This window comes from Penicillium samsonianum (assembly GCF_028829775.1).
Source record: "Penicillium samsonianum strain IBT 33392 chromosome Unknown utg000001l_segment0_segment0, whole genome shotgun sequence".
Taxonomy (NCBI): Eukaryota; Fungi; Ascomycota; class Eurotiomycetes; order Eurotiales; family Aspergillaceae; genus Penicillium; species Penicillium samsonianum.
The window spans coordinates 961,226-979,432 of NW_026643259.1; the positions used below are offsets into that span (position 1 = coordinate 961,226).

The 18,207-nt window shown below is 51.1% G+C and overlaps 8 protein-coding genes across 8 annotated transcripts; 2 read left to right on the plus strand and 6 right to left on the minus strand.

The window, feature by feature from the left end:
• Positions 1 to 46: 46 nt before the first annotated feature.
• On the minus strand, positions 47 to 2,360 carry N7471_000379 (Zn(II)2Cys6 transcription factor). Its single transcript, XM_057273100.1, has 6 exons — positions 1,712 to 2,360; positions 1,412 to 1,668; positions 1,134 to 1,365; positions 284 to 1,075; positions 164 to 237; positions 47 to 110 (listed from the first exon to the last, which is right to left on the minus strand). The coding sequence occupies exons 1-6, from the start codon at positions 2,197 to 2,199 to the stop codon at positions 70 to 72; spliced, it is 1,884 nt and encodes a 627-aa protein (XP_057141279.1). The 5' UTR covers positions 2,200 to 2,360; the 3' UTR covers positions 47 to 69.
• A 202-nt stretch (positions 2,361 to 2,562) lies between these two features.
• N7471_000380 (UbiD family decarboxylase) lies at positions 2,563 to 4,113 on the minus strand (the record flags this gene model as incomplete). Its single annotated transcript, XM_057273101.1, has 2 exons — positions 2,563 to 3,099; positions 3,148 to 4,113. The coding sequence occupies 2 exons, from the start codon at positions 4,111 to 4,113 to the stop codon at positions 2,563 to 2,565; spliced, it is 1,503 nt and encodes a 500-aa protein (XP_057141280.1).
• A 667-nt stretch (positions 4,114 to 4,780) lies between these two features.
• On the plus strand, positions 4,781 to 5,510 carry N7471_000381 (flavin reductase family protein; the record flags this gene model as incomplete). Its single annotated transcript, XM_057273102.1, has 2 exons — positions 4,781 to 4,834; positions 4,881 to 5,510. The coding sequence occupies 2 exons, from the start codon at positions 4,781 to 4,783 to the stop codon at positions 5,508 to 5,510; spliced, it is 684 nt and encodes a 227-aa protein (XP_057141281.1).
• Positions 5,511 to 5,971: 461 nt separating this feature from the next.
• N7471_000382 (uncharacterized protein) lies at positions 5,972 to 7,211 on the minus strand (the record flags this gene model as incomplete). Its single annotated transcript, XM_057273103.1, has 4 exons — positions 5,972 to 6,154; positions 6,206 to 6,507; positions 6,563 to 6,897; positions 6,967 to 7,211. The coding sequence occupies 4 exons, from the start codon at positions 7,209 to 7,211 to the stop codon at positions 5,972 to 5,974; spliced, it is 1,065 nt and encodes a 354-aa protein (XP_057141282.1).
• A 1,198-nt stretch (positions 7,212 to 8,409) lies between these two features.
• Positions 8,410 to 8,867, plus strand: N7471_000383 (uncharacterized protein; the record flags this gene model as incomplete). The annotated part of the gene is made up of 2 exons (XM_057273104.1): positions 8,410 to 8,532; positions 8,592 to 8,867. The coding sequence occupies 2 exons, from the start codon at positions 8,410 to 8,412 to the stop codon at positions 8,865 to 8,867; spliced, it is 399 nt and encodes a 132-aa protein (XP_057141283.1).
• Positions 8,868 to 9,733: 866 nt separating this feature from the next.
• N7471_000384 (uncharacterized protein) lies at positions 9,734 to 10,027 on the minus strand (the record flags this gene model as incomplete). The annotated part of the gene is made up of 1 exon (XM_057273105.1): positions 9,734 to 10,027. The coding sequence occupies one exon, from the start codon at positions 10,025 to 10,027 to the stop codon at positions 9,734 to 9,736; it is 294 nt and encodes a 97-aa protein (XP_057141284.1).
• Positions 10,028 to 10,213: 186 nt separating this feature from the next.
• On the minus strand, positions 10,214 to 10,843 carry N7471_000385 (uncharacterized protein; the record flags this gene model as incomplete). The annotated part of the gene is made up of 1 exon (XM_057273106.1): positions 10,214 to 10,843. One exon carries the CDS (start codon positions 10,841 to 10,843, stop codon positions 10,214 to 10,216), a length of 630 nt encoding a protein of 209 aa, XP_057141285.1.
• An 882-nt stretch (positions 10,844 to 11,725) lies between these two features.
• Positions 11,726 to 16,623, minus strand: N7471_000386 (uncharacterized protein; the record flags this gene model as incomplete). Its single annotated transcript, XM_057273107.1, has 2 exons — positions 11,726 to 11,872; positions 11,941 to 16,623. 2 exons carry the CDS (start codon positions 16,621 to 16,623, stop codon positions 11,726 to 11,728), a joined length of 4,830 nt encoding a protein of 1,609 aa, XP_057141286.1.
• Between the last annotated feature and the right edge of the window lie 1,584 nt (positions 16,624 to 18,207).

The window sequence follows — 18,207 nt, forward strand, 5'->3', positions numbered from 1 at the left end:
GAAAGTATAATTGATTGAAGTCTATGACTGGCCGTTACGACCGCACGCAGGGTATCAGCTTGGAAGTTTTCACAGAAATCCATTTTCCTGTGTATAATCAAACATCGGAACTGTGATAGATAGGTCAGCTTTTATTTGTCGAAACTAGCAAAACTGTGCTTACGGTTCATGATCGAGTCCAGATACGTGATGGGTGATACGTCGAATGGGTTGGGCATGTCCACGGACCCAGCGGGCCTATTCAGATGTGAGCAAATATCTTCACCATAGACAAGGAACTTACCCAGGGCCAAATTGCGGTACCACATTCGGGGCCATTCCCGCCCAGTTCTCCGTTTCGGTAGCGCCCGTCTCCTGCTCTCGTTCCAAGGCACTTCGTAAGGTCACCAAGGCTCGGATGTGACGAGCCGACAACCACTGACTATCACTTTCGGGTAAGGAAGCGCCCTCATCGTTGGTTCTTGAATTAGACGATGAGAAGACATCAATGACTTTCTGTTGAAGATTGCGACATTCAGGGTCGTTGCGCGTCTCTTCCCAGATGCAGAGAAGCAGGGTCGAGCTCAACACTGTATGCACCATTGACCAGCTCCGCATTGGAACAGTACTCAGAGCCTGAAAATCAAGAAATGCCTTGGAAGCATCGATCAAACTCCCTTTGGCACGATCCCGAAGAATACCAGCGCTGTGGAGAAAAGGCTGTGGGGTGGGTTGCTTCATTGCCGGTCGGCAGAGGACTGATACACAGAAGGAGGTGTGCATCCTAAGAGCTAAATGCTCGAGATGTTGTTGTAGTGTTGTGCAATTTTCCCGTGATCGAAGATATGGTAGGCCGCGTTGGTGAGCATAATCCAGCCGCTGCAGCCCTTCTAATGCTTGATCAAATTCAGCGACGCTGAGGGTTTCCGGTTGCATAGTATCTAGACCGATGCGACAGAGCAAGTGCATTACTTCTGCGAAGGACAAGTCTTGTCTCTCGAAAAACGAGTTAGCGAGAGACCATCCCGTCACGGAGACAATAGGCGGTCTGTCATAGCAAAGGCACAATAAACTATCCTGCCAGACAATTGTTGACCTGTGGAAAGTCAGCTATGATGCGAGAATATATGCCCATAGTAGTTCGATCTTCATACCAAAGAGTCCTGGCCTTTGTTCTCACATTCTCGGGCCAGTGAACAGTACTTCTTTCAGTGTGCAGGCCTATGGTCTGAGCTAGTCGGATTGTCGTGCCCAGTAATGCCCAGGCAGCATCTGACTGTCCCATATTCTGCAACGTGTTCCCTAATATAAGCAGCGCTTGTATAATATCTAGTGAGGGCCGAAACAGGAAATTAGCCAAGCGAAGAGCATGAAATGATCGACGGGCTGATATATCGTTAGCCAAGCTTGATGAGCGTGCAATGAAGCTTACCAAAGTCAGTTGACAGTTCAAATCGTTCCGGACACTCAATATCGGAGTAATGTGCTCCTGCTGACAATGCTGCCAGTAAAAGGCTGATACGACCAATGGACTTGTCGTTTGCCCAGCGATCAGTGATCTTTTCCGGGTCGCGGAATTCACCAGATGCATGGGCATTTAGATAGGTGCACAAGTCAGATTCAAAGCGGTCTATGTCAGCGAGTATTGGATTGAATGGATATGCCGTGACACGATAGAAATGGAAAAATCTAACCAGTTAGCCGTATTCCTTCTTAGTTGTTTGAAACTTACTTCAAGACCTCGGCTCTCTGAGGCATTACAGTCAGCAGTGACTTCCACCTGTCAAGCGGCGTTTTCGAGTCCATGAAAGTATAATTGCTGAAGGTATTCTGCAGACCAAGAACAGATCCAACCTCGCGGGCCACCGATTCATTGACGTCCGATGCTCGCATGCGCAGGATTGAAACAACCGAATTGTCACCAGAATAGACATAATTCTTCGAACTGTCATCAGGCCGTGATTGTTCATTGCTTGCTACGGCCGGTGATTTGGGCGAAGCCGAGCGAGCGACACTATGGCGAGAAGCCGATCTGCGCCTTGAATGCGTAAGGGTGTAGGTGCAGATCTCGGGGTGTTTTCGCTTCTGACAGGTACGACATGGTTGGCCCCCATCACATTTGACCTTTCGCTTTTTGCATGGGTAGCATGCATGGGCCTCTCGCTCTCGACTCTTGAGTTGTAGCACCCGGTCTGCTTGGTCTTGACTGACAGCGCTCATGCTGCCGAGGACTCCGAAGTACCGGAACTAGCAGGGGTTGTTGTCTTGGCCAAGAAGTTGTGTAGGTTGAAAGTGCGAGGCTCTCTCAATATAATAACATGCATCCGAGCTCGGTACAGGGTGATATGGACGCTGTCGAGACTGAGCAATGTAGGTAGGCCTTGCCAAAACGCAGGTCGGGTTGGGTTTCCGCCTTGACAGAACTGCCTCGGGTTACGCGGGTACCATTACAAACCCGCCCACGGGTTCTTGGCGGGTACCTAGGTATCCATCGCCAAAGCTTATATTTTATCAAGATAAGAGTGAACATTTATCAAAATTCCAATCTATATTTGAAATAACAAAGCACCATACAAGCTTAATTTACTCCTCCCGGAATCCCATCTTCGTCCAGTTGGCCAAAACCTTCTGCTTGAGCTCCTCAGGATACGAGCTCTCAAAATCGGCGGCCTCCCAATCTTTCCCGGTAGTATACTCACAGGGGAGAAGAGCATCAGAAACAACCTTTCCACCCTGCACTGGCGATCCGTTTCCATGCGACATGTATGGAATAAGGGGGAAACCGCGCACATCCTCGAAGAAGGTCTCGTCGAGGTTAGGACGGCAGCGAGTCGAGAAAGCCCACATAACATCCTTTCCATTATAGACATCAATGTCGTCGCCACAAAGCACCAGTCGGTGAATGGTGTAGCCGGGCTTGCAGTTGAAGATCAGGTCGCCGACCTTCTTGGAGAACTCTTTCGGGGTGGTCTTCATTTCCCGCAGCTTTGCGGTGTCGATTCTCAGAGCGACCCAGGTCACTTGGGACTCGAACGGCGCGAAGGCGTCGGTTACCGGGAGACCGGCTTGTTGGCAGAGCTTGCGGATCTCGGCAGCGGCCAGTGAGCCGATCATGGTATGCTATTACTTGTTAGTAGGGAACCGGAAAGATGGGGGTGGGTGGCTTACAGTCTCATCGGTCAGTCGACCACAAGATGACATGGGCATAATGGGGTTGTTGCGGTAGGTGATGCGGTTGACCTTGTACTTGGGCCAAGGGTGGGTATCTCCAGGGAAGACATAGCCGTGCATCTCACCGAAAGGACCCTCGGGACCCTTGTCCGTGATGGAAAGAGTACCTTCGAAGACAATCTCAGAGGTGGCAGGCACGTAGAGATCGTTGGTATCGCACTTGACCAGGTCCAAGGCGGTACCAGTCATGGCACCGACGTATCCAGCCTCGGTCACACCATCTGGGATGGGCATGCTCGAGGCCATGATGGCGGCAGGGGGAACGCCGAATGCCAGAGCCCACGGGGCGTCGCGGCCTTCCTTCTTCCACATCTGGTGGATTTGCCAGAGGTGCTGAGGCTCAATGACTAGACCGGTCAGGTGTTTATCGTCGGAGATCATAGCGCGGGCAATAGACCAGTTGGTCCAGGACCCATCGGGAGACTGAACAATGTGCATTCCGTAGGTCTGGATGTACTTTCCTCCATCAGCCTGATGGATCATGGGTGCAGGCAGCTTAGTCAAATCAATCTGGCTTTCTTCGAGGAAATTCTCTTTGCAAGGACCGGTAGACACAATGTTGGGTGGGATCGGGGCCATGGTGCTGGCCGAGAGCATCTTGTCGAGGATATCACGCATAGATGCGGTCGGTGGCAGGGCCAAGTGTCGTGCAAGTCGGCCATAGCGATCCTTTGAGGACTTCCTGAGAGATGCAGGTGCACCCAGGATGCGGAAGAGACCGTTTTCAGCACCAATGAGGTTGTTGAAGAGCGGGGCCTTGTCGTCCGTTTCACAGACAAGGCGAGTAATGGCGGCCGCTTCGAGGTTGGGGTCGATTGGAGTGTCAATCTCAACCAGATCATTGTCTGCCTTCAAGGCCTCGACAAATGACCGGAAGCAGAGGTGAGGCTCAGTGTTGGTCATTGTGAATCTGTCTTTGTAGTTGGAGGTTGTTTATGTGTTGAGTTGGAGTTGGACTTGTGAACCAGGGCAGCCCTTGACAATCCAGCCAGCTTAAATATCCCTGTGAGAGTCTTTGCACGGCAGTCTCGGATCGCCACACAACCAATTCGAGCAAGACAGCCCGATTCATCCATGAGAGTTCTCGGGATGCCGCACACTTCGGCACTTCGGATGGTGTGGAGAGACCCCACTCCGAGCCCCCGAGCCCCGAGATACCGAAGAACATTCCATGGAACTCGAGCTATTCTTTCTGTATCAAAGGTTATACAGGGAAAAGTCGATTTCACAAATTAAGCCTTTTTCCGCCTTGCGCTGCTGTGTACCTATGAAACTCAAAAGGGTGACGAAATATCTATAAAAAAAAAGACACTAAAAAGACTAACCAAAAAAAACGTCACAAGGCCGCATAAGCGGCCGGCTATTCTTCTTATTTATTCAAGGGAAGTCGATACTCGGAATCAGATGTCGAAATTGTCGTCACGATGCAGATGAATCATTGCCGCCGGGGTCAGCTGTTGCCCCAAAAGGATGCTCATATAGCGTCGGCACTTCGATCGGCAGTGGGGAATACATAAATATAATGAGGGGTCGACTCCAAGAAAGCACAGAAACAGAAACAAGACACGTCATGTTCTATCAACCCGGAGTGACGGAGCACAATCTTCCCCACGACCCGTTCAAGGTGAGGCTCCAAGATGGACACCGAACGACATAGCTAACGCTGACAGGCGTGCGTGGTGCCTCGTCCGATCGGATGGATCTCCACCCAGAACAAAGAAGGCCAAGCCAACCTGGCGCCTTACTCCCAATTCAACAATCTGACATTCGACCCGCCGTACGTGATGTTCTCTTCCAACCAAACTGTGAACGGCACGCGAAAGGACACGGTGGTCAACGCGGAGCAGACTGGACGCTTCGTCTGGAATCTGGCAACGTGGGACCTTCGCGAGGCCGTCAACATCTCGGCGGAGCAAGTTCCCTATGGGGTAGACGAGTTTGAGCGTGCCAAGGTGACTAAAGAGCCGGCAACGCTGATGGATGTCCCCATGGTGCGGGAGTCGCCGGTGAAATTCGAGTGCGAATATCATTCCACCGTGCGGCTACCGGGAAATCCTCCGATGGGCACCGTGGATGTGGTGATCGGCCGGGTAATCGCTGTGCATATCAAGGACGAGGTGTTGACGGATGGAATCCTGGATATCAAGAAGACGAAGCCGATCGCGCGCTGTGGGTACTATCAGTACACGGTGGTGACGGAGACGTTCGACATGGTGATCCCCGGCATGTCTGAGGATGTCCTATACGGGTTAGAGGGGAGTACGAAGAGCAATCGCGAGGCCGAATCGCGGAATACATGACCAGGGGTCCACCGCGATGTCAAGCTAGGACTGATTCTAGAATTACTAGCTGCTATCCGCCTCCTCTGTTCAGCGAGCGTAGTATAGCTCCTTCTAAAAACCCACAAAGTGATCGAGCGATGGTCGGATCCCTTAGGTAGAAAAGAGCTGGATGAACCTTTTATGACACGGCCGGGATTGCATGTGATGGTAGTACAATCTGAAGAACAGACGGCTATTTACGTAATTCTGCTTGCACCCACTCATCTTGTTCAAGTTCCATAGCAGAACTTCGCTTTTCCGGTTCCCATTGTAACATTTTCCGCACTAGGCGTAGAAACTTCTCTTTTTCCTCTCCTTCGAGACTAGTCTCTCTTTGCTCGAGCGGGATGTGTTCTCCCACTAATTCTCTGGCGCAGAGGTCACCTAGAATAGCAGAAACAGTCAATAATTGACACCTTTTATTCATAGATAGGAAAAGGTTAGATGGGTGAATTACCTTCCTCTGAAAAGAACTTTTGCGTCAGAACCCCCCGGGCAAGGAAACTTGGCGGTGGCGGACCGAGTAGGCGTATCATTTCGGCAAGATGAGCCCGACTCCTGTAAGTCTGATACTCTGGGTCCTGGCCGCTAAACAGTGACTCCCCTTCGAAAAGGTTCCAAATCTGACAACGTAAGCTAAGGAACTTTTAAATCAGAAGTATCAGTTTTCTTACCACGCATCCAACATTCCATACATCAACGCTATATGACCATGGAACTTGCAAGATCACTTCCGGTGCTCGATATATATCCGGCTGAATGTCTTCCGAGTGCTGTTCGTCACCCATCACAGCCGAGCCAAAATCGCAGAGGACAGGCGCGCCTAAGTTTTTCGGCATTCTGAGCTCGCGGGAGGTATAGATTGTCCTTCCATCTAACTCCTTCCTAGGACAGGGATCTTGGAGCTCATTGTTCTCAAAGTCACTGAAAACAGAATCATCGGCAATGCCGAACATAATGTTATCTGCTTTGATATCTGATATATTGATAAGCAAATGATCGAGCTCGAGATCGGGAAGGGAAGACCGCACCGGTATGGATGATCTTGCATTCAGTATGCAGGTAGTCTAATGCAAGAAATAGACGATGAAGCGTTACTGCCAAGATTGGTGTAGGTAGTCTCTGTACTGGGTTGCGGAATAGAAAATCCAACACACTCTCCCACAATGGAGGATGCACGAGACATTGATGTTTGTCTTCAGGTCCGCTGATGTCAAAGGAGTCCAGCAAAGATCTGACGTACTTGCGACCTGGATGTTTCCGAGGAGCCCCTTCGATACGTTGGTATATCTTCAGCTCGTTGTCTAGTTGCTGCCCCATCGATGTGGACTTGATGAAAATCTTAAGAGTGACATAGCGACGATAGCTGTATTTTTGGTTAGCGAAGGAGTTGTGAGAAGATAATGAAAATGTGAAGGTGCCAGTGTCTTCTTACTCCATATCACGTGCGAGCCACACGGTTGAGCTGGCTCCAAATCCCAGTTTTCCCACAACTTGGTACCGGTCCTTGAGTATTTCTCCTATTCGAGTAGGATAATACCGACCCGCAACATAGCCCGGGATGGTTTCCTCCTCAATTGCTTGGGTTGTTGATATCCGAGTGAAATTTGGATTGGTGAAGTTGAGAGGTGTCCATCTTCGTCCGAGCCGGGGCAAGGACTGAAGCAAAGACGTCAACATTTCTAAGATAAAGAGGGCCAGTTTTTTTTGCAGTGCGCTGGATTTACGTTCGAAATACGGTTGACGGGCGGGAAAATCAAGACAACAATGGGCTTATGGGTGATAGAAAATGGCCAGCTCCTTGATCTCAGACGGAGATCGACAGGTCAGGTGATCAATTTCCACGTTCGAATTCGAGATACAGAGCCACCAACAAGCGCTAGCTCGGCGCTTATGGATTATTATTTTTAGAATGAGGTACATGGGTTTTTTTTCATAGCAAGGCAGGAACGACCAGTTAATGTTTTCGAGTGATAGCTAAGCGCTCGGTTCGCACATCATGGCCTTCAAACAGCCCCACATCAGAACTAGGCCAAAAGAGTGAGAGAGTCAGAATATAGAGTAGAAAAGAGTCAAAAAAAAGGCTGGGTTAGGCTGCAGTTGAGCTTCAATCAAGCTACGGGTATGAACCAGAACGTTCAAATCCAACAGGGACTCAATGGAGTATTTCAGTTGACGATTTAAAATAGAAATGGGGGCCGTGATGAAATTAGACAAATACATCCAGCGCATATCCTACCCTAGTCAGCTCCACTTTTGAGTGCTATCACAATCGCTGATCTCCAATTAACTAAAATCTCAAACAATGGCTGGCCATATCACTGCGCTAGGCTAAGAAGATGGCAAGCTAGACGCTGAAAATGATCCCTGGTATATCGCCCGCCCCAGGGCAAACTCAAAGGACCCTTCCTGTAACAATTTACCGCCGGAAAGTCTCATTAACCGGTGAAAGCTCCGGTCTCTGACGCACCAGTAGCAAATGAAATGGTCTCGGGGACTCCATGGAGAACCTTCGTGTTAGATTTTCGAGATATCGGAAACACTAGCATTTGCATGTGGCCAGAAATAAACCCCTCTAGCCCATATTCTCCTAGATCGGCCTGCAATCCACGTCACAAACCATGATGAGCCAGCGCTAATTGAACTCCAGTACACAATGTGCATCCTTGATTGGCAGGATGAAGATGATATGAGCGAAAACTGATACACTTCGCAAGGTCCCAGTCCTTGGCTAAGGGGAAGATGGTAGCATAAATACTCGCCATTCTCCCGGTGTATGTTCATAGCTGCATCGTTCCCATTCATTCTTCTGTGTTTATCTACTCTTTTCCAATTAAACCCTGCTACAGGTTGTCCTTGGATCCCATCAAAAGCCACCATGTCTAGAGCTTTCTCTACTGCTCGTCAACACTTGACGAGATGGTTAGGGTACAGCAAGGATTTACTCCCTGCGGAGTGGAAGGCGGCCGCAGAGCGCTATGAGACAGGAGGTGCGGTAAAGGTATGTATTTCTTGAAGTTGCTCTTCCCAGAGAGCTTTTACTAAGAACATTACAGAAAGTTGGAGAAATCGAGTCCATCGAAATTCTGTAAATGCACCAGTGATTCTTTTTTGGGTTGGTTCCTAGCTTACAAACAATTCTCAAGGCATCGCAACGATGGCAGTAGCCCCATTCACCAGTCTCATTTCAACCGGGCTGATAAGGCCAAGATCCTTAGTGTTAGAGTCACGCCTGTCGGCGGTCGACCTCGCACCCATCATATTTATATAGATGGTACAGGCACCTTGAGGCAAGGTGATATTCGCCAGTATTCAACTTCCACACGAAGAGCTTGAACAAAGCGCGGAACCTGAGATCCAAGCTATATGCGGCCTGTTGCTCATGGGCAATATACTGGCGTGCTATGAGAGTAATTGGACTGGCATGGACTGGCATGGACGGCTACTTGTTGTGAAAACCGTGAAAGGCAACCATACGGCAATTCTGGGCAGTCCTTGTATATATCTATCATGTGTTCTAGCCGCTTTCCCAGTTACCTTAAAGTCAAGAAATTTTTCACCTCCTGATCATATGAAAACGGCCAATTACTTACTGGGGTCCAGTTGCTGAGTGAGTGCACAGCCGAAGTATGTGCCAAACGCGATAATAGCGCTCTACTCCCAAGGCTGAGGCAAAATATTGATATCTCCTCCACGTCGGATGATTCAAAAAGAAAAGGAGAAAATACCCTTGCCAGCAGCGGTATGGACCCGGGTCTCGAGTAATAGCAACGTTTGTAGCCCAGCCATCAGCAACACACCGGCCCGACCCGTGAACTGACCTCAATTTGGCTTACATGGGCCTGTTTGGGAACCTCTGCCCATAAATCGTTTAGAAAGACCTTTTGAGTCAGGTTGCAAAGAACCTAGGGTTTCTGAATTTCCCGTCATAGGTACATTTGCGTCAAAGACATGCACGAGTGGGATATGCCCTGAGAGATCCACGACATACATCCTCCAAAACGAACAAGAGTTTGCAGATAAAAGAATTGGTCATTTGAAACAAGTTGACGGCAAGTAGAGGTCTAGAAATTCTTCCCGGGCGAGACATCTAAGGAGCGCACCAGGCAAAAGATGTCAGCCCACGTATTGAAGAACTTGATAACATCGGGGGAGATAGGGTTAGGTCGTCCAGCACCTCGTGGCACTGGGAGTAAGAGATGTTATAATGTCGCTGCTTCCACCGGGTAGCGTGTTGAGCATCGACCAATGCCATGTCGGTGATAGCGGTAAGTAATATCAAGGATGATATTTCCGCCGTGGACGGCCACATTTCGTTCGGGTCGGTCGTGTGGGATATCGGCCCACTCATCCAGGACGGCGCCAGGTGTGAGAGTGTTGTGGTAGTAGCTGGCTTGGATGAAAGTTTCATGTCGATTTAAACGTGTTTGGATTTCTGCAAATTGACTATTTTGTTGTTGAATCTTATCCCTCAGTGCGCGTAATTCCTTGACCATTTCGGCCCCGATTGCGTTGATGAGTCCGCCCACTCCACGTCGTGGCGACGAAGTTCAACGACCGTGGAAGGGGGGGGTCGCCTTCAAATTGGTATGAGTATAATCACGCTTGACGTGAAAGACCATTGCGCCGTGACCGCCTTCTTGCGATGCGTCGATGTCAAAGTACAAGCGGCGAGTGCGGTCCTAGTGCGCTAGCCACCGGGGATCTAGAAAGACTGCCGGTATGGCGTCGAACGAGGCCAACTCGCGCTCCGTCGGATGTGCGTACCGTGTGCGGGCAGACCACTCTCGACGCGGACGGCCCTTGACTGGGCTTCCACGCAAGAGCTCAGTCTTGCGGATCTGTAGTGCTTCTGACTTTTTCGCGTAGAGCGGAACGTACTGGCGTAATGCGCCGGTCATACCTAGGTATGTCTCCAACTGACGCAGCGTACAGGGAAATTCCAGACCGGCGATGGCCTTGATCTTGTCTTCGGGCGTGGTCATACCTAGCGCGTCCACCCGCTGGCCCAAAAGCGAGACCTCGGGGAAAGCAATGTATGCTTTCTTGGGTTCCAGAGATACCGAGTGTTTCTCGAGTACCCCTAAGACAAGGGTCAGATGCTCGATATAGAGGTCAAAGGTGTCTGACGCCACGACGATATCGTCGAGGTATGCACGGCAGAAGTCGGTGAACTCCTTCAAGAGCAGATCCATCTGGCGTTGGACGTAGGGTACGCTATTACAGAAGCCCATGATGGCAACATGAAACATCTCCTGGCCTCGATGCGAGACGACGCATATACCGTCACGATGGTCACGTCGACGCGCCATTGGTAGAAGAATTTAGCTGCGTCCAACACTGAGATATACGGCTTGCCCTGGGACGATAACGAAGCTTGAAGATCGTCCATGGATGGGTTTCGCGATAAGGGAACGTTCCACCAGGGCAACTGATGTCCACCGGTGCCAACACCCAACACAGGGAAGGTACACCCCAGTCGGAAGGTGCGCCTACCTGGTTATATATAGAGAAGACATCTAAAGAGACTATCTGAGAAGTCTAATAAAAAACACAACTTGAGGAGACTACCAAAAAGACCACCAAAAAGACCACCAAAAAGACGTCTGAAAAGACGTCTGAAAAGACTAGTTGAGAAGCCCACCAAAAAAGACTACCAAAAAAAATACTTGAGAAGGCCGCATAAGCGGCCGACTATTCTTGTGGATATTTCCCTTGACATCTACATAAAGTACACTAAAGACCGGGGAACATCATTTCACATCTCGAAACTGGAATAGATTATGTCTTCCTCTGTACCACTATCAACAACACAACACAAAAGCTACAAAGAAGAGGCTTAAACCCCCGCACGCTCACTAGATGCAGAGAGCAGCAGCATGCCCGAAAGCAAGACCATGAAAAAAAAAAATAAGCAGAGAAATTTAGCGTAGAAAAAGCTAGGGAGGCGAAGAGAAGACATAACTTCCCGCTCATCTCATGACCATTGACATAAAACATGAAGGGCAGGAAATATTGTAGACATTTAAACACGCACACGCACACATTGCTCATAGATTTGGGGATAAAGGAACTGAAACCAGAGTCTCATTGAACGGTCATAACTGTCGTAAGGAGAAGAGAAAGAAAAGGCAAAAGCGCTAGAGGGAAACGGAGATTGAAAATATCAACCCAGGGGTATCACAGTGCAAGTCTCAATATTGCTCATCTTCATAGTCGATTTGCGCGGGACTGCCTCGGTAGCGGGTTCGCTTGATATTGCCTGGGCTGTAGGAGCCGGCAGATGTGAGGGGACGCGGGCCAGTTGGCTTGCGTGTGGGGGGAGAGCGGATGGCAGAGCTCTGGAGAGGGAGGAGTGTTAGAATTTTTTCAACTGAAACGGTAGGGATGGAGTCTCTGGAATACGTACTCTGGAAACAACACGGTCTCCGCTGTAAGCTGCTTCCTCGTCATCAGCCACCTTGGCTGGACGCTCGGGAATGAGAGGGCCCGCGTCCTTCACCTTGGGAGGACGGGGTGGGCCTGGTGTACGGTTTGCGCGGGAGCTGGTCTCCGAGTAGCCTGCATCGGAGATCGGGGACAGACGCGTGGCACCGCTGACACCGCTGTTGCGGTTTTGGGGAGGGTTGACCGCAGACAGGCTGGGGTTGGATTCCCACTGTTCTGAGCCAGTGGGAGAAACCGGACCTCCGTAGATCTGGGCCTCGGTTTCGAGGCGGGACTGATAACGTCCGGTTGGGCCTTGTCGAGGCTGGGGGTGCTGCAGCTCGAGACTACCACGGTGGCCGCGGTACTTGGGCGCCTCGGACACCTGGGAAGGAACCAATGGCGAAGGGGGTCTGTTCTCATCTTGCTCGTCGCCTAGGGTATAGGTGGATCGGAGTCTGTCGTCCCCCTGGGGATCATAATATTCGCCTTTGTAGGGGCCATGAGGTGCGAGATCAGATCCAGACCGAGACTCGTCCGAAGTCGGACGTTCTTTGCGGGAAGGCTGGATGCTGTTGCGAATGCCGTCGCCCATGGAGGTGGCCGTGGACTTAGACCAGCGGGAGATCTTCGGGAAAATGGACGAGCTGCTGGACTTGTGCTTGCGGGCCTTGGGGGTTGTCTCAGTGCTGCGAGCTGATGTGGCCACCGGCTTGCGTGGAGGTGTGTCAAGCGGCAATGAACCCGATCGCTCGTGTCGGGGCCCATCACGAACAGGGAGATGTGAAGTCAGGAACTGGTCACCATCGTCAAGCTCAAGGTCTTCGTCAACTTCATGGACGGTGCTGACTCGCTGGTCCGAATCTCTGCGCTGTCCATTGGCCGGACGAGAAGAGCTGGACCCGTAGGGAGAGCGGCTCGTCTCGGCAGGTACTCCATTTGGACCGGGAGTCTCGTACCCACTTGGCTCCATGCTTCCCATTCTGGTGACACTGTGAGGGCTCAAGCCATCTTGACCGGATCGCAGGGCCTCAACCTCACCAAGCAGCTGCTCGAGCATGCCTTCAATCTTGGTCAAATCACTGCCCGACTTGAGACTCAATCCCTTCAGCGCACGCTTAAAGATGCTCTTCCGCTTATCTTCCTCATCAGCGGTGTTGAGCTGTCGATTCCGAGAAGTACTGGGGGGCAATGGCCGGGGACCACCAAGCGCCTTGTGAGTCCGCTCATGTCCCCTGTCGCTAGTGTCCATGATGAGATCGTCTTGGTCGGCGATGAATCTCTTCATCTGCTCGAAGGAGGTGCGCATCTCAGCAGCACTTCGAACCAAAGTAACCAGAATCTCGGTATCTCTGGCATTCCGCTGGGCATCCCGAACAGTCAAATGATCCATGAGAGCCACAATATCCTGGGACTGAATCCTCTCAATGCCTCGGCCGGTGGCACTGTCGTAGAGTGGTGAGCCAACGCCGTGAGAGTAGCCACTGAAGTGGCGTTCATGACCAGAGGCAAAAGGATCGTCTGCCCCAGCGGGACTATCGAAACTGGCCATTCCAGCGGCATCCGCGCCCGCAAGACCTCGACTAGCTTGCTTCGGAGTCCCGATGCTGGGAGACATGGGGTTGGCAGCCGAGACATAGCCTTCATCCTTGGCACCAGGAGGGGTACCGAACAATTGGCGGGGTTGGTTGTCGCCAGAGGGGGCAGAGTAGTCATCGCCCCCAAATATATTCTGGGCAGTCTGGTAGTATTCTGCATCAAGTCCCATCTGCTGCTCGGCATTGAGGCCCTTAGATCCACCGATCTGTGTATCGTAGTAGTGATCCGCCGGCGGAGACCTTGAATCATATCCCCAGTGATCTTCCTGCGCGACACCACCAATGGGACCCTGTATAATGGACGGATTGGTGTTGATTTCAGACTCCGATTCTTGGCTTTCAGCATCCTCGCGAGGACTCTCCATGCCACGCGGGACATTGGTAGCCATCATACCAGAGTCGTCCATGTCCTCAAAAGACTGGGTAACGCTCTGAGGGGGCGATGTGGCACCCATGCGTCGAGGGAACGAGGTCTCATCGGCATTGAAAGCATCCTGACGTTGCTTTAGGGGACTTCCACGGTAGACTTCGCTTCCTGGCTTTTCAGGGCTTCGGCTGCCTGATCGTTGGCCCAGGTCGGTTTGGGAGCGGTTCGTGGATGAGATCTGAGATTCAAGGACAGAGGGATCCATCAAGGAAGCGACCGCAGATTCGACGGCCATCGGGTGCATAAATTGGGGGTTAGCAGCAACGCCAGTAGCCACATGGTGGCCTTCTTTGACTTTATCCATGAAGTCAACATCGCTATCTCCATCGTCGACAGAGCGCCTGCTCTCCTCGTCATAGCCATAGAAGCCATTGTCTTGGGAGCCCTGGCGCGAATGTTCGTATCCGAGCCCAGGTGATTCATGGCTGTGCTGCTTGAAGATTCCACTCTGGCTGTGTGAGCTGGTGCCCTGGCGGGTGGATCTCGCGAGGTTTGTACTGGGGGCAGATGACAGAGAGTCAATGGAGAGTCGAGGCTCAACCTCATGTTTGCCGTCAACGTGCTGCTCGCCGTGAGCCGAGTAATGGTCGTGGTGAGTCTCAGTATGATCACTTGCAATACTCTGAATGGGGCTCAATCCGCGGCCGGTGGTCTCATTGTGATAGTCATCTTCCGTTTCGTGATGTCCGGGGTGAGCGGCATCAAGGAGGTTAGCTGCGGCTGCGGCTGCGATTTCCCAGTTACCACCGTCGGTTCCAGGAGATTGGCTCTGGTGATGCAGGTCACGCTCCGAAGCACTGTGCACCGAGAGATTATGGTGCGACTGATTGCCATGGCGCATTCCAAGCTCATAACGTGAGTCGACGGAATTTCTCGTAGGAGTGCGAGAAGCTGGTGACATGGCCTGTCTCGGCGATCCGCGAGCAACGTCGAAGTAGGAGGGCTGCTTTTCGGGAGTGGGACTTGCCGTTCGCTCAGAGAGCAACGAGTTTCTGGTCAACTCGGAGTCCATCTCACTGTACATTGGCATTGGCGCAACATTGTGCTTCTGGAAAACAAGTTCGGTTTCGTTGTAGTTCATACTCTCAGTGCTCTTGCGTGAGCCACTTTTCCGGGAGCCACTATTTCGGCGGCGCTCCTTCTTGCCGAGACTAGAGTTGGAGTCGTGGTGTTTCAAAGAAGCCGCTGTGAGAGCAGAACCGACTCGGGCAGCAGCATGGGCATCGCGAAGACCCTTGCTCTTCTGCCTGCGGATCTTGTCTTGTTCGGTGTAGTCGGGTCGATTAGCCCATCTCACTGCCATATCAGAGCTTTCGCTGCTTTTACTTGATTTGCGCTCCTTGTTGTGTGGAGCTGTCTCGGGAGAAAGAACAATGCCTTCGTCTTTGCTATCCTTGTTCAGAACCACTTTGGGCTTCATAACATCCGGCGCACTGGCGTGCTTGGAGAGACGTCGACCTAGCTCATCTCTGGAGCTCGTGCCGGACGAATAAGATGTAGCCATGTCCCGATCGAATTTTTTGCTGTTGGTCATGACTTTTTGATCCTTCTTGAGCTCCTTTAGCTCCGGTAGGATTAATCTTCTGATCGCATCTTCAACCGTCTCGAGTAATTTTGGGTTGTTGATAGAGGACTTGGATGCACCGGAGCGAATTGAGTACTGGTCGGACTTGCGGTTTGAAGAAACTGCAGATGTGCTGAGAAGACTAGATTCAGGACTGATGATATCTTCTTCCGCATACCTGTGCTTTCGGCGACGGGATGGTTTTGCTTCGGCTTCAAGGTAATCCTTGCCGCCCTTGCTTTTGTGTTTGCCGCTCGAAGCTTCTTGCGGTGATTCAGTGAGCTTTTCTGCCACGCGATGCGCAATTCGCTCATGACTCAAACTGCGACTTCTTTGTCGGTGAGGGGTCTTGAGCAATCCCTTGTCTTCAGGGGGCGAACCACGCTCCATACTCTGGCTGCGTTTCCGCCTGGGACCCGCCGACGAAGCGTTAATCATGCTCTCCGGCGGCATAGACGAAACCTCCGATGTGTTCATGTATCGGGTGTCTTGCGAGAGGGAAGACATCTCGCTATCCTGTCCGCGGTCCACAAATTCGATTTCTACCGGCTCGCGACGTGACGAATGATGGCCCTCTTCCTCGGCTGAATTCGAACCAACGCTGTGGTCATCCGTTGCGCCCGAGTCCAATTGCTTTTGTTTTGAGGACGGTGATGGTAGGGATATCCGGTGGGTATATGAGGGTTTGCGGCTCCCGCTTCCGCTTGATTCGGTGATTTGAAAGTGGTCTCTTTTTTCTCTTTTCTCCCGGGACTTTCTAGCCGACGATGGTGTAACACGTACTCGCACGCTAGGACGAGAGACGATGCCGCTTGAGCCTTTGCCGCCTTCGAAATACTCGATGAGTAATGAGGTATGAGAGTCGTGTTGAGATCGAGACAATTTCTCGTCGCGGTCCCGCTGTCGCCGAGTGGAGACAGTGACGGGGCTACCGTCGTCTGGGATAGAGTACGACGTTTTGTCTGTGCGGCGAGAAATGTCAGTTGCCAGATCTGTGCCCGTTGTGCTATCCCCCGTGGTATCGATGATGGATTCTGTGGGGGCGGGAAGGATCGGTCTGCGGGTGTTGACCCCCATGATGGTGAGGCGTGCTTCAACCCAATCGCATGCTCCGTGGTGCTCGACCGAGGTGATGAGAGGATGAGGGGAGTGTTGATGGGGTCACTGTTGCTCCGCGCTTGTTGGCAGGATAGTGGGGAAGGACAAATTGTAGGACCTCAAGAAGAGATCCCGATAATTATTTTGATAGGAGTTGAGAGCGTACCAGCGCAGACCACGGAATAGTGGGGAAGAATTAAGAATGTAGGATTAGGAAGGAGAGAGAGGGAACCTTGGAAAGCAACGGTGAGTGTGCCTAAAAGGTGTTGCTGTCGAAGCTCGCCGATCACATGAAAATGTGATGAGAGGAAAGGGGGAAAGAATTGCAAGATCTCTATGAGGAATGAAAGATGAAGCAAAGGATAGTAGTCAGGCGAATATCAGCCGGTACCCGAGTAATTAAGATGATTGCCCAGCCTCTCAAAAAAAAATTGAAGAGGCTGGATGTGTTGGCGATTGTACATCCCAGGTTCCGAGCCGCGTGGGCCACCATACAAAGAGTACCCGACAACTACCTTTGTACGAAGAGGGTACTGTAAACAAACGGAACCCTGGGATCCATTCGGGATCGTCTTTTGGTTCCTTGGTTCTTCATCCCCTCCATTTACTTTATTTATTTGATTTCCTTTTTTTCGATCTACCTTCGATGTTTCCAAGGCTGACTTATTGAATTCATCTCCCAAACGCTAATCTGTATAACCTTGGAACCTCTCCGTGCTTCGTGGCTGGGGTAATCTTGGCAAAATCCAACCTAGGTCAACTCTACTCCGTACTTCCCATCACAAACACTCATAAATTGAAGAAAAAAACACTTCGGTGTACCCGTCACACACGAACACACACGGTCCACCTGCAGTTCTCCGTGGGATCCGCAAAAGACAAGGCGAAAGAACCGGAGCAAGCACACCGTCGCCCAGACGACAGAAACCCTGGAGATCGGGTGATTGGGCCCAGCATCTGCCAACTCATCACACTCGTGTGCTCGGGCTTTCAACCTTGCCAACCTCTCCATGTTAGAATGATTGGAATGATTAGAATTTTATGAAATGGTTGGCCTACCGCCCGGATACAAAATACACTAACAATATTTCCCAACTTTTGGCACCAGGTTCACTATCCGTGATCTCACCCTATGACTGAACAGAACTATACGTAGCCCTTGCAAGGGGGTGCAAGCAATTCCCATCGAGGCTACTTACGCAGCTGGGGGGTTGAGGACTTGCTGCATCTCGTACATTAGTGGCAATCGAGCTGCTTGACTGTCATTGGCAAACGATCGCCTGGCCACAATACTGTGTAAGATTGGCATCTTCCAATTGGATCGCTTCGGCGGGTATGGGAGGGTTGGAGAACTGACTACATGTAGGTACCAATAGTTAACTAGTTAGTTATGTATTCCGTACTCCGTACTTCTGTAAGGGTACTCTTATATCGATTTTCATTGTACATACCTCTTCTGTCGTTCTCCTATTCTTGTTTGATCAAGCCCCTTCCACGTGGAAAAGGTCCGAAGCCCACATGGCTCAATGAATGCTGGCTGTGGCATTCCGCGAGGGAAGGAAT

Excerpts from the sequence above, each read along its gene's own strand:
- N7471_000379 (XM_057273100.1), bottom strand. The coding sequence starts at position 2,199 with ATGAGCGCTGTCAGTCAAGACCAAGCAGACCGGGTGCTACAACTCAAG. Across the intron at positions 1,669-1,711 it reads CAGAGAGCCGAGGTCTTGAA|ATTTTTCCATTTCTATCGTG; the intron begins GTAAGTTTCAAA and ends CTAACTGGTTAG. Across the intron at positions 1,366-1,411 it reads TGAACTGTCAACTGACTTTG|CCCGTCGATCATTTCATGCT; the intron begins GTAAGCTTCATT and ends ACGATATATCAG.